The sequence below is a fragment of the Sminthopsis crassicaudata genome, chromosome 3 (assembly GCF_048593235.1).
Source record: "Sminthopsis crassicaudata isolate SCR6 chromosome 3, ASM4859323v1, whole genome shotgun sequence".
NCBI classification, from domain to species: domain Eukaryota; kingdom Metazoa; phylum Chordata; class Mammalia; order Dasyuromorphia; family Dasyuridae; genus Sminthopsis; species Sminthopsis crassicaudata.
In genome coordinates this window covers 586,319,965-586,337,295 of record NC_133619.1, presented here as the reverse complement: position 1 = coordinate 586,337,295, position 17,331 = coordinate 586,319,965, and the positions used below count along the sequence as shown (strand labels likewise).

The following is a 17,331-nucleotide window of genomic DNA, read 5'->3' as shown; positions in this document are numbered from 1 at the left end:
CAATGTTCACTTTCAATGATCATTTGCATCTTATATCTTTTAGGTTCACTGGAGCCAGCCTTCCTCCCCCAGTTATCAGCAGTAAGAACTGGCTTCGCCTTCACTTCACATCTGATGGCAACCACAGACTGAAGGGATTCAGTGCCCAATACCAAGGTAATTAATGGATCATTTGTTATATTAACTATATAATACTTTATTTAATATAACTTTTCTTTTCCAGAGAATATTTTCAAATTTTTTATTGTAATTGAAAGGGCACTGGGAGATTTTGTCCTTTTGTGTTTTGAGTTTTCAAAATTTTCAGAAATTTTTTTTAATAATGTTTTTATTATATATATATATATATGTATATATATATATATATATACATATATATATATATATATATGTTGTATATACACACACACACATACACACACATACACACATATGTCTCCTGATTTTACGCAAATACTTTTGTTTATTCAGGTATTTCCAGGTTCATTTTTTCATTTCTTATGGCAAAATAAATGAATAATCTTCTATTACAATCATATAGTAGAAATTGTTAAGCCAATTCCCAAGAGATGAAGATCCTTTTAGTTATTGGTTGTTTGCTACTATAAAAGAGTTTAGTTTAAACATTTTTGTACATTTTGATTCTTTTCCTTTTTATGTGATTCCTTTGAGATGTAGGCCTAAGAGTATCACTGAGCCAAAGGAGTGTGTATGTACAGTTCAGTGATTTTTAGGTTACAGTTGCAAATTGATTTCCAGAATAGCTGAACCAAATCATAGCTTCTCCAATGTGCTTTTTACCCCATACTCTCTCTGAAAATTGTCATTTTCCTTTTTTTGTCAATTTAAAAACTTTGTCATAGTGTATATTTTTTAATACATTGTCATAGCTTTTTGATCAGTATTTAATATTTTTGTTCAATATTAGTCATTTTGGTCCTTCATTTTCTTTCTCTGCTTTGTCTCTTCCTGATCAATAACATAAATGAATCATAGAAAAAGATTGAAAAAACACCTTTTTTTCAATTGTTGTAGTTTATATAATATTATAATTATTTTTCTTTAATTTTTTGACATAATTTATTGTAAACCACTTAATTGTGGATTTTTTTACCCTTAGGAGTTAATTTGTAGGCATCCCAGTTGCTTTTTCTGATAATTAGGCTAGTTAAAATCTGGTTCTATTAAAATATATAAATTTTCCATATATTTGTATATTATTTTGTATAAATGTTTACATATTTATATTATCTTATAAATATTCACTTGATCTTCATCATCAATGTTATTGACATGTCACTGGAAAATAATTATTGATAATTACTGATTCTCATTTATTTCTTTTTTATCATGAAATTTACTTTTTTCCTTTTCTATATGAACAACTTTATTTTCCTTTCTTTTCTAAAAGGAAATCATATGATTATTTTATTTTAATTCATTCCAAAAATCAGCTTCTGGCTTTGTTCAATTTTTTTTAAACTTTAAGTTTTATTCATATCTTCTTTAATTTTCAGGATTTCTATTTTTATGTTAAGTTGAAGGATTCTGATTTGGTACATTTCCATTTTTTAATTATATATTGAAATTATTGATTTGGTTTTCCTTTGTTCTATTGATGAAGTTTTTTAGAAATATATTATTTTTGCCTAAGTTTTGACTGTAGTTTAGAAGTTTTTGTATGTTGTCTTTTGTTATTTTAATTTATAAAATTGTCTACTGTTTCTATGATTTGTTCTTTTGATTCACCAATTCTTTAGCATTAAATTACTTAGTTTCCAATAATTTAAAAAATTTTAAGGCAATATAGCTATCTATTTAGATATGGACGTCTATCTGTATATATATGGCATGATTAAGAAATAGATAAATTCCCTTCTTTTCTGATTAAGTAACTGCCAGAAATCTATTGCTTTATTTTTTTAAAAGTCCTATTTAAGCTCTTAATTTTTGTTAGATTTTTCCAAGTCTGTTTTCCTGCAATTCATCTAACTTTTTAATGCTATACTATACATTGCATATATAAGTATTGATACTTATTTGAAATTTGTGGTGCCTGTAAGTATAATGTAGCTTTCCTCCTTCTCTTTTCATTGTATCTATTTTTACTGTATCCCTGTCTGAAGTCATGATTAATATCCCAGCTTTTGAGAGTTCATTTGAAGCTTAGGAGATTCTGCTCCAATACCTCACTTAACTCTGTATGAATCTTGTTTTAAATGTGTTTCTTGTGAATAATATATTGAATTTTGCTTTTTATTATCTCCTTTCTTCTCCTTTGTAAGTTCATCACATGTTCTTTGCTCAATTACTATTTTTTCCCAGCCTTCTCTTTATAATAAAGAAGATAGGAAAAGAGGGATTTGCTTGATGCTTGTGTTACACAAAAGATTAGATTCATTTTTGCTATGTTGTTACTGTCCCAGTCACAAGATTTTAATCTTTCTTCTTGACTTTTCTCTTCCCCTCCCTCATGTTGGAGTTTGTATGCTTATGGCTAGTTTTTTTCTATATCTTTCCCTTCTTAAAATCTCTTCCCCCTCTCCCTGATCCTTCTCTTTCTTTTTTGAGTTCAGTGTATTTCTACAGTATAGGTGTATATGTGTGTGCATTTGTGAGTGTTTGATCTAATTTGTCTGATTCTGATAAAAATGAATTTCATGAGGTACCTGTTCATCCTGGGCTTGTATGTTCTTCATCTCATGAACCCCAGTTATGTGAAAAATGTTTCTTTTTCTTACTCCCTTTCTTACTCCCTACTCACTTTCCAGTGGTCCTCAAACTTTTTAAATAGGGGCCAGTTCACTGTCCCTCAGACTGTTGGAGGGCCAGACTATAGTAAAAACAAAAACTCACACTCTGTCTCTGCCCCTTAGCCCGTTTGCCATAACCCAGAGGGCTGCATAAACATTCTCAGCAGGCTGCATCTGGCCTGCAGGCCATAGTTTGAGAACCCCTGACTTTGACACTTCTTTTTCTTTCTTTTCAAGTTTTAAAATCACTTCGAACCACCCTCAGGTCCTTTTGTGTAACGTGCTGTTGTCTCCAGAAGCTGCCGATCGCTCTCTGGGAGGAGATCTGCTGTGTCAACTCAAATCTCTCGGACAGATTCTTCTTCCTGTAGAGAGCCGACTTCCCTTCCTGCAGAGAGCAGCCTCAAGTCTAGTCCAGACAAAAAACTCCCTTTTCCTCCAGAGCTGCCCTCTTTTATCCTCCCAGAGAATGGGCGTGGGATAATGCAAGGGCTTCTGGGAAGAATTACTTCAACCAATGAACTTGCTCCTCATAAGCATGCAAGCTCTTCCCCAGGAATTCACAAGCAAAACTCCCAGTAAAGGCCGGAACTAGAGAATTGTCAAGTACCGACTTAGCACTTAGTAAGAACCTAACACTCTTGTCTTTTTGAACTTTCTCTATGGCCTTTGAAGGCCTTAGGCCTGTCAGAGGACACTTATTGCTTCTCTCCCTAATAACAAGAAACATTCTCACATAATCCCTTACAGTTGATCAAATTGTTTACTTTCATTTCCTTTCCAGAGTATTTACTCACTTCTCTTCTTTTTATCAGGAATGCTTGGAAATCCTGTGTCCTTAAGAATTCAGTTTTCCTTTGTAGAATTTTGCTAAAGAGATTTTGCTGAATAAGTCATTCTTGATTCTAAGTCCTTCTCTTCTACCTTTTGGAATATATTTTTGGGTTCTATTTTATTGTGGCAGCTGTCAAGACATGTGTGATCTTGACTATGGCTTTTCAGTACTATTTATGAATATTTGCAATATTTTTTTTCTTTACTCTAGAATCCTGGGTATTGGCTACAACATTCTGAAGAGTTTTTGTTTTAATGTTTTTTTCAGGATGATGTTAATTATTTTTGCTTTGCTCCCAGATTCTAAGAGATCTGAGAAGTTTTCATTTATCATTTCTTAAAATGTTATATGCTAGTTTTATTGTTTTACAATGATTTTCAGGTAGTACAATGAGTTTTAGATGATTTGTCCATGGGGTGGAAGGGGAGAGAGAATTTGGAACTCAAAACTTTAAAAAATGAATATTAAGCTATCAAATTTATGAATAAAAGAATTTATAAATAAGCAACAGATAAAGGACATTGGGAAATGTGAACTGGATAATTTTTATTACATTAAATTTAAAACCAATGTGGGCAAGATCAAAAGGAAAGCAGGAAATTAAGAAAAATTTATAGAGTTTCTAGGATAAAGGTTTTATATATCAATATAGAGAACTTTGTCAAATTTATGAGATTATAAGCCATTCCCCAATTGAAAAATGATCAAAAGATATGAACAGATTGGCTTTGGATAAAGAAATCATAGCCATATATAGTTATATGAAAAATTTATCTAAATCATTACTGAATAGAGAAGTGCAAATTTAAAAAACTTTGAGGTGTCATCTCATACCTATCTGATTGACTGAAATGATAGGATGGGAAAATGACAAATGTTGGAGAGAATGAGGAAAAACTGCCTTTCTTTTATCCATAGTGCTTAGAACAGTGCCTGGCATAGAGAAGATGCTTACTATTTGTTAACTGACAGACTAAGTGCCTTTTGGAGAGATATAATTTGTTGTTTACTTTTTTTGCATCAAATATAAATTTGTATTAGTAACTTCCAGCAATTGTTTGTAGTTCTGTTCTCTGAGGCCCCACAGAACAAATAATTTTAATCCCTCTTCCACATAGTAGCCTTTCAAATACTAGAATATAACTATCATAATTCTCATCCTCCATGAGTCCTCTCCTCTTGCTAAACTCAGTTCTTTCAACTGATTTTGGTAATTAAAAAAAATTTTAAACTTAATTACAAAATGAGAAAAGAAACATATATTTAGTATGAGAGAATACACTTCAATTTCAAGAAAACTTATATATTAAGTATTATACATTTTTTTCAAAATTGCCCAGCTTTTCTTTGCTTCCTTGTATGTTTTCTTTTGTTTTCTGCTATGTATTTCTTATTTTATTTTTTTCTTCCCCATCCCAACTACAAAAGGCTATAATTAAGCATGGACATATATACATATACATAGATAAGGATAAACATATACTCAATCTAACCTCATAATGGGGCAGCTAGGTAATGCAGTGGATAGACTACCAGTCCTAAAGTCAGGAGAACCTGAGTTCAAATCTGATCTTAGACACTTAACACTACCTAGCTATGTGACTCTGGGCAATTCACTTAACTCCAAGGGCCTCAGCAAAATACCCTCATACACATATATGTAAGACTGTGCTAGGCTTATTCCCTTTTATAATCATTTCTCTGAAGCTAGATAGTTCAAGTCTTTCCAGGTTTTTCTAAATCAATTAGGTCATCATTTCTACACCGTAGCAATACTCCAACCCAGTCACATTCTATCTGAGAGATTATCTATAAAAATTTCCCCTGATTTTCTGTATTAATTCTGTCCTTGGTTATATAGATTTTTATTCATACAAAAAATTTAATTTGAAATAATTGAAATTTGCTTTTTTTTACATTTCAACAGTGCTCTCACCTTTATAATATAGTTTAAGGTCTAATAAAGCTGTATCTAATTCCTTTACATCTTTTTTCCCCTAATTTCTTTGAAGTTCCTGACTTTGTTCTTCCAAATAAATTTTGTTATTATTTTTTCTTAGTTAATTTTTTTAGTAATTTAACTGGAATGACATTTTAATCTATTTTAAAATTTATATTGGCTTTATCTACCATGATCAATAAATACTATTTCAATTATTTAGACTTGAGTTTATTTGTATTGAGGATTTTTTTGTTTATATTCATATTGTTCCTGTATCTGTTTTGACAAGTATGCACTCAGGCATTTATCCTGTCTAGGTAATTTAAATGGTCTAAGAAAATATTGAATTATGTTGCTAATATATAGTGAAGTTTCTCTATTTTTCACTTTTGATTAAATCTATTTAAAATAGAACTTTGAGATTATGATTGCTGCCACTGGTTTTTTTTTTACATATCAAATTCTACTCCTGCCCTTTATTTTCTCTTTGTGTATATCTCTAATTTTCATAATGTTTCCTGAAAGCAACATATTACTGACTTCAAATTTTTAATACGCTGAGCATTTTGGTTTTATGGATAAATTCATCCCATTCACATTCTAAGCTACAATTAACTACAACTGACGTGTATTTTTCTCCTGTTTTTCCTCATTATCCTTCTTACTATATTTATCCTATCACTCACCAGTCCTCTACAATTTCATGCTATCTTGCTTTATTATTCCTTAACCCATCTACCCCTCTGAGAATCCTTCCTTTATCCTCTCCTCCCACCCTAACCCCTTACCTAATTTCTTTCCAAATCTAGAAGATTTTTATTTCCTTATAGCTTTATATGTTATTCCCTTTTTAAAACATTCCTGGTAAAACTTAAGTTTCCAGTACTACCTGACTTCCTCCCTACTAGCTTCTGCTGTATTAGTTTTTCCTTTAATGCCTCATTTGTATGAGATAATTACTTCTTTTTATCTCTTCTTACAACTTTATATTTTTTTTAGAATCACCCCATCATATGCAGCTCACCCTGTGCCTTTCTTTCAAACTACCAAATAATCATGAAAATCATAATATTACTACTGCTAATATTTTCACATGTACAAAGAAAACAATTTTGATCTCACTGAATCCCTTATAATTAGGCTTTATTATCCGTTATATTTTTTCTGGATGTTATATTTTGAATTTCCCCTTAAGTTCTAGGATTTTTGTCAGAAAAACCTGAAAGTGTCTGAGTTGGTTGTGTCCTCCCCCCTCCCCATTTTCTCCTTTATCTGGGAGCTTTGAAATATGGCTGTGATATTCCTCCTGGGATCTTTTTCCCATAGTTATTGATGGATTTTTTTTCTATTCCTACTTTAGCTTCTTCTTCTAGAACTTAAAGGCAATTTTCATTGAAAATTTCTTGTAATGTTATGTCAAGATTCTTTATTTATCATAATTTTCAAGTAGTCTGAGTATTGTCATTATTTCTCCTTAATCTGTCCTCCAGATCAGTTGTTTTTTGGTAAGATATTTCACTCTCTATATTTTTCATTCTTTTGATTTAATTTTATAATTTCTTAGTATTTTATAACATCATTAAATTCTACTTGTCCAATTCTAGCTTTCAAGGAATTATTTTCTTTATTAAATGTTTGGCTCTCTATTTCCAATTAGTTGATGTTCTTTTCACAATGTTCTTGATTTTCTTGCTTTTATTTTTTTTCTCTAATTTTTCCTTGATCATTCTAATATGATTTGTAAAAACATTGTTAAATTCTTCCATAAGCTCTTTTTGTGTTTGGGACCATTTGATGTTTCTCAATGAAAAAGGAGTGGCTTTTTAAAAAATTCTATCATTTCCCTCCAAATATGAACCCAAATCTTTTCTATTCTTATAAAAGCTATCTACAGTTAGGTTCTTTCTTCTTTGTATTGTCATATTTATTTATTTAATAAATTTTTGTTTTATTTTATTTTTTAGCAGCTATTAATGTAATCAAGTTACAGTCCTCAAGTATGGAGAATAATTCCTTTAGTCTCAGAGTTTTGGTTTTTGTTTAACTATTCTTTTCTGAGCAATGCCTTTAGTCCAACCTTGGACTCTCCTTTCCAGCTAAACTGTCCTGCAAATGATCTTGCTACCTGTGGTCCTTTAGGTGGCTGTAAAATATAGCTGTCCTCTCTGCCTTGGAACTGAAACCAGAGATTTTGCTCTCCTCCAAGTGCCCATAATCAATAGTCCTCCCCTTCCAGCACTGAACAGATGTGTTCTAATTCCCTCTCCTCCTACCTGCAAGTAGGGACAAGTCTGGTCTATCTATACAACTATGCTTGGCGTCCCTCCCCAGTGAAAGGTCCTCTAGGCTTTTCCTTCTCAGCTGCTAGACTCCCACACTGTCTGCAAAATGAAAGTTTTTAAGTTTGAGGCTGCCTCTCCACCCAGCTGCTCCCAGAGCTTGTTTTTTGATTCACTAAGTACTTGTTCACTCAAGCCAAGCCTCTGCTCCTGGATGTCCAGTCTTACCAAACTGTCTATTCTGGGTTTATTTCTGCTTCTCTGAAGTGATGGGTTGTCTGTGGAGGAAATTTGGAGATTGAAAAGTTTTTTGACCTACTCCATCATCTTCCCAGAATCCTCTCCCAACTGATTTTCATATTGTGTGGAGCAAGTATGAAGTAAGGATATGATGAAGAACTTACAGCAATGTTAAATTCCTTTTCTGTATTCTATCTTCTTTAGGTCTCTGTGACCTGCATAGGCATGTTCAATGTTTAGGCTACTAATTGCTTAGATTTTTTGATGATATTTATGTCTGTCCAGGCTATCAATGTTTAGGCTACTAATTGTTTAGTTTTTGAGATATATGATGACATTCAATTAACTGGTAGGGAAGGAGGGGGCATCGATCTCTTAATGTTCCCAAAACTCATGATGTAATCCTTTTGCAATGAATCCTATAAAAACTGTATATTTTCCCTTAGTTCTTTAGCCCTTCTACCATGAGCTTTCTTTCTTTCCCTCCTCACGGTGGGAATTTGTTAAATAAACAACTTTTCTGCTTTTTACTTCGAGAGGTCTCTGAGAAGTCATTTTTGGATAGGATTTTCTATCCCTCACAATATGACATATTCATATGACATGATAGTCATATGTCAACATATTTCATATGACATATTACTATCTTGGTCAATACTCGTCTTGATATTTTCTAGCTCATCAATATCCTTCTTAAACTATGGTACTCAGAACTGATTGAAATGAGCCCCCTCGTATGTTTTCCTTCTATTGATTATCAATTCATACCAGTTTTTCAAACAAACTTAATTCAGTTTTTAGAAAGAGGTATTTGTCTAAGAAGCTGTAGTAAGAACAGGTAGTACCAAACATTCCCTCTTCTATGTTAAACTGCTTGCCATTTTGAGGGGAAAGGAAGGAAAAAGAGGAGAAAATTCAGAATCTAAATTGAAAAAACATGAATGTTAAGTAAAATAAAATACTGTTCAAACACCTTTCAAAAGTCTGTGATATTTTCTTCCATGAGTATATACAGAGTCCAGGGGAAAATGGACCCAGGTTTCAAGAGGACCTTTGCAAAGGGAATAGTGCTTCAGGTTGCTGGAAATATTTGTCTCTTAAATGTGAAATAATCATAAAGTTTCTCTTAGGTATATTGTGGTTTTCTTCCATAAGCTATGGGCCCCCACTCTGAAAAGACATTTAGACACATGTCCTGGGAAGATATATGGACAAACAAGAAGTTCCTAGTAGATACTTGGTGTTTTCCCAGTGCTGATAAACTGGAGAAACAGGATTCCTGAACAGTCAACCTATCAATATTTGGGTCAATATAGAACTCTCTGCATACCTGAGTTTTCCTTCTTGTCTATCTATATTCATATTGAAAGAAAATACCAGTACAATGAGAGTATCCCCATAAAACCTTCTGATCTTTTATACTTTTCTAATACTTAATTATAACAGTATTTAGCTTTAAAAATACTTTATATCATGCCATGCCTTATCTAATTTTGTCCTTATTCATAGGTAGAACAGATATAATTTTAGAAATGAGAGAACTGAAATTTACTAGTGCTAGAGATTCTCTCTACATAATATTTCATTTCCCTTTTCTGTCTCAATGTAGGCAGGCTCTCCTATTTGGACTCCCTCTCTCCTCACTTCTGTTTGTTTCAATTTTGACAACAAAACCTCCAATTCCATTTACTACATGATTTCTGCGCTTTTGGGAGTACTTCAGTACCTTGCCTTTCATCTGGGTAGCTGTAAACAGATGATTCCACATCATATATTTAGATAAACAAAGTACATTTGGGGAAGATTATTTTTTGATTCACTGTGCCTTGATGTTAAGATTTTCTCTTGCCTGTGGTGGATACTAGGCTAAGGTTAATGTGCCTGCTATTGAGTTCCTTGCAATTCTCCCCTATGGACTGGGGTATTCCTGTCACAATCTTATTGGCATTGAACTTCACCTATCCCCAAGTTTGTTCCTTAATAAAAAAGCACATTTTCTGTTTCATAGGAGCTCAAATCTGCTTGAATTGCTTGAATTATTTTTTTGCTAATGCCCTCTATTTGATAATGTGTCTATATTGGTGTTCACTGGGAGTTTTACTGCTGGATACACATGGAAAGTAACTCACATTTTTCAAGGGGATTTGAATGCATATCAAGAAGTGCCTGTGTGTGGATATAACTGGATTTCATCACATATTCAGTTAAAATGAACAGACCTTCTGAGAAAGAAATCTATGGGGAGATTTATGACTCAGGCACAAAATTATTCAGTCTGTATTTTTCCCCAAATATACATCTCATTGGTTTTTTGGTTTTGATTTTTTTTTTTTTTTTTTTTTTTTTTTTTGGTTATTGCTTCAGGTACAGAGCAGATCTAAGCCTAAGCTATACATGGTTAAAAGCCTTATTTTTTTTTTCTCTATTGTGGTTCCTATTTGCCTTAAAGCAAAATAGTGTACTGCTAGTAGTACTGAGCAATTGAGTCTAGCTAGTAGCAGCACTTTTTGTCAATGTTGTTAAAACTGTCCTAATCTACAATTGCAAAAGTCCTAGACAAATGGGATTAGTTAAGCTCCCAACACTCATTCTGCTAAGGGAAAACAGACAAAGGTCATACTTCAGCTGATCAGGTAGAAACCCAAGAGTACAATGGAAATTCAGGAACAGGTAAGATTTAGGATTCCCAGATACCACTGTGCTTTGTCTGGTATTATTCTTTACTTTTGCCTCTATTATATGCTTGGTATGGCTAGTTATTCTTAAAAATACTTCCCAGCTCTAACATCTCTCCTTATCTTTAGTCCTTACCTCCATATTGGACAGCTCAAACTGGACATCTTATAGACATCTTAAATTCAACATTCTTTATCTTTTCTCTCAGACCCTCTTGTCTCCCAAACTTCATATTACTGCATCCACTTAGGTGCCATCATTGACCATTCTCTTTTACCTCCTATATCCAATACCTTGCCAAGTCCTAACAATTCTACCTTCACAATGTCTCTTGTATGTACTCTCTTAGCTCTCTAATACTGCCACCATCTTGGTACAAGCCTTGATCATTTGACATTTACATGACCGCAAAAGCCTTTTGGTTGGTTCTCTCTGCCTCAAATCTTGGCTATGAAGGGGGAAATGAGGCAGGTGACCTTGCACAGCCCTTCCTCACTTAAATCCAATTCACTTGCATGTCATGGCATCAGCTCCCTGATATCATGGTCCTCTTCAAGAATAAAAAACAAACAACAATTCTCCTTATGTCAAAGTGATTTTCCTAAATCTCAAGTATGACTGTATCATCCTTTTATTTAGCAAAGTCTAATGACTCCTATTACTTCATGATCAAAAATAAAATCCTCTGAATTTTTAAAGTTCTTTACTACTCAGCCCCTCCTACTTTTATAGTCTTATTTTCTTTTTCTCTCAGTTCCAAACAATGTAATCAAGTGACATTAGCAAGTCTCCTTGCTGTTCTGACTTCCTTCAAGTCTTGGATAAAATCCCATCTTTTACATTAAGTCTTTCCTGGTTTCCATTTATGCTAGTGTAGCTATTGCTTGTTATCTCCTCTATTAGATTGTAAGCTCTTTTAGAGCAGGAACTGTCTTTTCCTGTTCCTTTGATTTTGTATTCCTAGTGCTTACCACAGTGCCCATGAACTATGGTAAGCGTATGGTAAGTACTTAATAAATGCTCATTGCTGTTGTATTCTAGATGCTTTAATAATGTATAATTGCTGTCTCCTACAAAGCAGAAATCCCTAGGTTGCTCTTTACCTGGTGTTAGCATTTCTTGTACTTTTTATTTTATCCTCGTCCGTTTTTAAATGCTGTATGATTACAGTGGGTCACGGGTTCACAGTCACAGTTCTTCTCTTTGAAGTAGCCAAGGGGCCAAGTTTTTCAATTTTTTTTCCCATCCCAGTCCTCCAAAGAGTACCTGCCTTAACTACCTCTTGTTTACCTGAAGTTTAGACAGAAGGACCTGAGAAGTGGCTCACATGAGTATAAGGGGGAGGGGCATTTGCATTTTAAAATATGATACTGGAAACAATCATAACCAAAGATTTGCAATTGTTACTAGTTGAATGTTACTAGTGAATGGCAAGTGAAGAATTTGATTATTCACTTTGACTCCAGATCATCCCTAGATGGTTTCCTAATTCACTTATGTTTTAAGTCAGCTATCCTTGGGCAAAATAGATATAGCAAGCTAAATCAAATTTATGTTAATAGCTAACATTTATAAAGTGTTTTAAGATTTCAGAGTCTTACCATATTTATTATTTCATTTAAGTTTCAGTTCAGCCCTGGAAGTACTATAATTGCAATTATTCCCATTTTCAAGATGAGGAAATTAAGGTTCAGAAAGGTTCAATGATTTGCCTATGGTCATGCAACTGCTGAATGCTGTGATGGATTTCAATCCCAATCTCTTTTGTTTCAAAGTATAATACCAAGGACACTCTACTATATGTGTATATTCATTCATAGACCTTGCCCCTGATCAGCTGCGAGTTTAGGACATAATAAGATAGCCCAGGACCAATTATGGAGACTAACATGAAATTTTTGCTTTATAAATAAAATCTCTAGCACTGTTCTAGATTTTCCAGTCTGGCACTAAGGTAAACTGCCCTTTTATTCTTGTTTTGTCTCCAGTCAAGAAACAAATCGAATTGAAATCTCGAGGAGTGAAGCTGATGCCCAGCAAAGACAATAACCAGAAGACATCTGTCTGTAAGTTCTCTAGCCTCTTGATTTAAGAGGTGCTAGTGTTTTCCATTTTAGATATTGATCTTCCTGGAGCCATGGCGCTCCTTTTTGGTTTTTTGTGGAATGCTAAGATGCCCTTTAAAATTTTTTCTGCATTTATTGCATCACCTTTTATTCTGTGCTCTCTTCACAAACATATACTAACTTTGGGAGATGGCACAGGGAGGAAGTGAGGGAAGAGGGGCCTGGGGATTTATATCATGGTATAGTTTGCCTTTTCCTTAACTAATCTCTTACTTTTCCCTTCTTTCCTTCTCCCTTTTACTCTTGGTTTCCCTTTCTTATCTTCCTTTCTCTCTTATATTTTCTCTGCCTCTGAACTGCTTCCCATTCTAGGTTTCAGACCAGAAACTGTTAATGTTGTTTTTTTCCTCTCCTCTCTCTTCTTTTCCCTTCCTTTTCCCTCTCCTCTCCTTTTCTTTCCTCTGCTCTTCTCTCCTCTCCTCTCCCTTCTCTCTTCTCCTCTCTCTCTTCTCCCCTCCTCTCTCTCCTCTCCCCTGTTCTCCTTCCTCTCCTCTCTCTCCTCTCCCCTGTTTTCCTTCCTCTCTTCTCCCTCCTCTCCTTTCCCTTTTCTTCTCTCCCTCCTCTTCTCTCTTTTCTTTTTTTCTTTTCCTTTCTTTCCTAAATGTTTTAGATCATATACTTTAAAATCAACTAGATTTTCCTGTTGCCTTTTCAACTTCTTCTAGTTATTCTCTGTAGTAATTGTGATCCTCAGCATGGTAGATACATCCCTCAAAAATTTGTGACTCCTGCATGCTCACATTACGCCACCCCAAACTGGCAGCTCTTTTCTTCACCACTTTCATATCTCCCATAGCTCTGCAGAGAATAGGTCAGGGCTGATTGATTGATCTCATTTAATAATCACAAGGTGTAAGGGGAAAGCATTGTACTTTCATCTGAACCATAAACTTCATGCCTTTCACCTTCCATTTAGCATACTGGGCCATGAAGCCCATTCCCTGCCTAGGGGAGAAGGCCTCTATGTAGGCTTTATGCCAAATATCGAGTGGGTCACTTTCAAATCTCAGGCTTTTTCAACAGAGAAGTCTGGAGGGACTTTTAGAATTATTTCTCAATCTTTCTCCTGCTTTCCTCATCTATAGGCCTTATGTTTGGGCTAGGCAAGACAAAGAGCACCCACATAGCTTGGAAGGGAGGGAAGGATATTGGGTGAAGGAATACCTTTATCTCATTTAAACTATTCTTCTATCATATATATATATATATATATATATATATGAACTCTTTTGATCAGTGTGGAATGAGAACTTAGCATCACTATTGATTGATGCCAGTTTTATATAGGTGAGAAAGAACAGGATCCTAGCCATGAAAAGTGACCTAGAGAATCATCTTTAAAAACAGAACAAAATGGGATATCTGAGCAAATGAGCTTCTTCAGGAGAAGAGCAAAGACAGATAATTGGACATACACATTTTAACCTATATTCTGGGAAGGGCTGTGATGTTGATTTCTAGGTCTCAAAGGAGAAAATAACTTTTCTTTGAAAAGCTAAGCTGATATTATATTTTGTCTTATTTACTGCTCAATTCTCTGTAGATAAAAGTAAATTTATCTGTTTTCTTCTTTATTTTTCTCTTCTTTACCTTCTCTCTCTCTCTCTCTCTCTCTCTCTCTCTCTCTCTCTCTCTCTCTCTCCCCCTCTGTCCTTCATCTCTTTTTCCCTCACTAAGTCTTTCTTCTCTATCTTTTCTTTCCTTCTTTCTATCCTTCTCAGCTTCTCCTTCCTTTTCTCTCTTTTCATTCTTTATACTTTCCTCTTTTTTCTTTTCTTTTATAACATTTTAGCCTTTGTCTCTCATCTTTCTCACACCTATTTTTTCCCTCTTTTTTCTTTCTCACTGCTCTTTCTTACTCTTCTCTTTTCTGTTTCTTTCCCCTTTCTTAAATCTACTTCTTTCTTTCCATATCTCCATCTCTATTTTCCTCTCCTAATTCTGCTTTTATCTCTCCTATTGCTCTTTTCTCAACAGTCCTCTTCCCCCTCTTTTTCCTTTTTCTTTCATTCTTATGTATACACATGAGAGGATAGAGAGTACAAGGAAAATTTCTTCAAAGCAAAATCTTTGTGTATTTAGAAAAGTAGGTGCTCTTGGACCAAGAGCTGGAACCAGAGCTCTATCCATCTGCTTACCTGTTTCTTTTCCTAAGACTTGATAATTACCTTTCTTTCTCCTTTTAAAGCTGGGCTATTCCAAGCTTGAGGCAAAGTTAAACAAAGGAATATGCACTTTTCTAAGGACTGTATCAGTATATAGTGGGACTTAATTCAGTTAAAAATTATTTGTCACCTATTATATTCAGAGTTCTGGCAGATTCTGAGGGAAATAAGAATTAAATGAGATTCGATTCTTGCCAATAGGAACTCAGACCCAAATTTGGAAAAACAGGAGTGACAGCCAAGGGTATAGTGAAAAACGTTGGGGTTGGAATTTGTGAGGCCCGGAACTCTTTGTTTAGTTTATTTTTGTTTGTGTGATCTTGGCAAATCTTTATCTCTAAACTTCAGTTCTTTGAAGTGTAAAGAGATATTGTTCTGGTCCTTTTTATCTCACTGGGCTCAGCTGATGCAGTGTAACAATTAAAATACTTTAGAAGAATCAAAAACCCTTTGCCAATCTGAGAACTGATTATCTTGAACTTTCCTGGAAAGGAATTAAGCCTCTTGTTCCACACATTATTTCTCTTGATGATGTTTTAGAGAGACCACTCCCATATTATAGTGGGTATTAAACAAGTTGTTTATTTGGAGCTCAATCAGAGCACTTTCTTCAGGAGAGGAATGATCTGTCTTTCGTCTTCCCTAGGCAATATAAACGCCTCACAGATTCTGTAGTTTGCCAATATATGTCTTATAATGAGCATAACTGGACTTTGGGTTCCTGCATCTTGGCAGGCTGAGAGTTCTGCTAGCCAAAATTTCCTTCCTTCTTTTAATTTGAAAGAGTACTTCCTTATAGTCAAAATTCAACAGTCATGATACACTCACTGGAATAGTGCTTTGCCTTTGGACAGCTGGAGTGAAGTGCTTTATTTGTATTTTTTGGGAGGATAGGATGAAGATCAACCTTTTCCTTCCTTCTTTCAATAGTCAGTAAATTGCCAAGCAAAACAATAAAGTCACAACTGGTGGATTCTGATTAGTATAGTAAAGTTGTAATTGACAAAAAAGGGAAAGGAAACTCCATCATAATTTAGAGTGTAAACAGTTCATTAAGATTTAAGTTTCATGGTTTCCCTGGTAACTGGGAAGAATTCATTTTAGAATACAAGAGTTTATTGGATATTTTTGCAAGAGAAGAGCTGGTCAGTAGCGTACAGAATCACAAAAAAGGTTTCTGATTTCAGGCTGCCATGGCTAAATTATATTTTTAGTTTAGTAATTAAAGAGGAAGACTGCTGCCTGTTATTTTATCAAAATACAATGTTAGATAAACTATACCATAGCATTCTCCTTTTCCCCCTCTACTCTGTCTTTCCATGATTATAGCTTTCTTACACCTTGTCTTGTATTCAGGACTGGGGGAGAGTCAGAAAAGAAGTTTGCATTGTTGGACTTTGTATGAAATCAGATCTTTCTTAATATGTTTAGGCCTTATTCATTAAAAACTGAAATTTGTAGCTATGATGGAGGGCACTTGGGTCTAAAAATGGCACCTTCGGATTATAGGCAGCATTTCCTTATCTCCTATTCCTCTGTGGATTGATATCATATTGGTTCAGAGAAGATTGAAGGTATAAGACAGAAAAAAGGGACAGAGTTGGGGGGATTTTTTCTTTTGTATATATTGGGAAAATGACAATTTTTGCACATCACTAGTAGGTATATGTATTTATCTCATGTATAGTAGATGCAATTATTTATGTATAAAGAGAGCTAATGCTAGAAAATGCCTCCAGTTCACAGAGTTCTCAAAATGAGTCATCTTCTTTCTCTTCTTTGCCCTAAACTTCCCCTCCAACTATGACTTTAAATGACTTGGTAACCTTAATTCTCTTTCTTGGAATATTCTTTTTCTTTCTCTGAATCTATAAGGACTGTAGGAGACTGGGGTCAGAATGAGAACTTGATTTAGTGTATGGATGAAGAGAGAGGGAGATGATTTTTGCTTTGAAGGATTGTGTTGTCCATCTTATCATGGGGAGGGCAAGCTCTATGATTTTTATGGAGAGAGGCAGAGGATGGCCTTTCACTTTGGATCAATGACCTTTTCATGGAAAAATTAATAAGTATGGGCCTTTTGTAATTTCTACAGGACAAGATGTTAGATAATAACAAGTTAGACTAGATGCTTTGTTAGTGGGCTTAATATTCATTTGGTCAAGTTTTTCTAATTATTCAGAATCCTTCTTTCAGAACATGTATTTCTATCTCACCTGTAGTCTAAAATATTTTCTGTATTAGTACTTCAGCCTCAAATGGTTTTGAACTAGAATTTGTCTCAAATCACACCCCAGCCTTCATGTTAAGCATTG

The 17,331-nt window shown here is 34.2% G+C and overlaps 1 protein-coding gene across 1 annotated transcript in view; it reads left to right on the top strand.

Annotated features, from left to right (window-relative positions):
* The window catches only part of CSMD2 (CUB and Sushi multiple domains 2), a 988,708-nt gene that overhangs the window by 566,559 nt on the left and 404,818 nt on the right, over window positions 1–17,331 (top strand). The window contains 2 exon segments of the mRNA XM_074305059.1: window positions 44–156; window positions 12,714–12,791. Coding sequence (XP_074161160.1) covers window positions 44–156; window positions 12,714–12,791 — 191 coding nt within the window.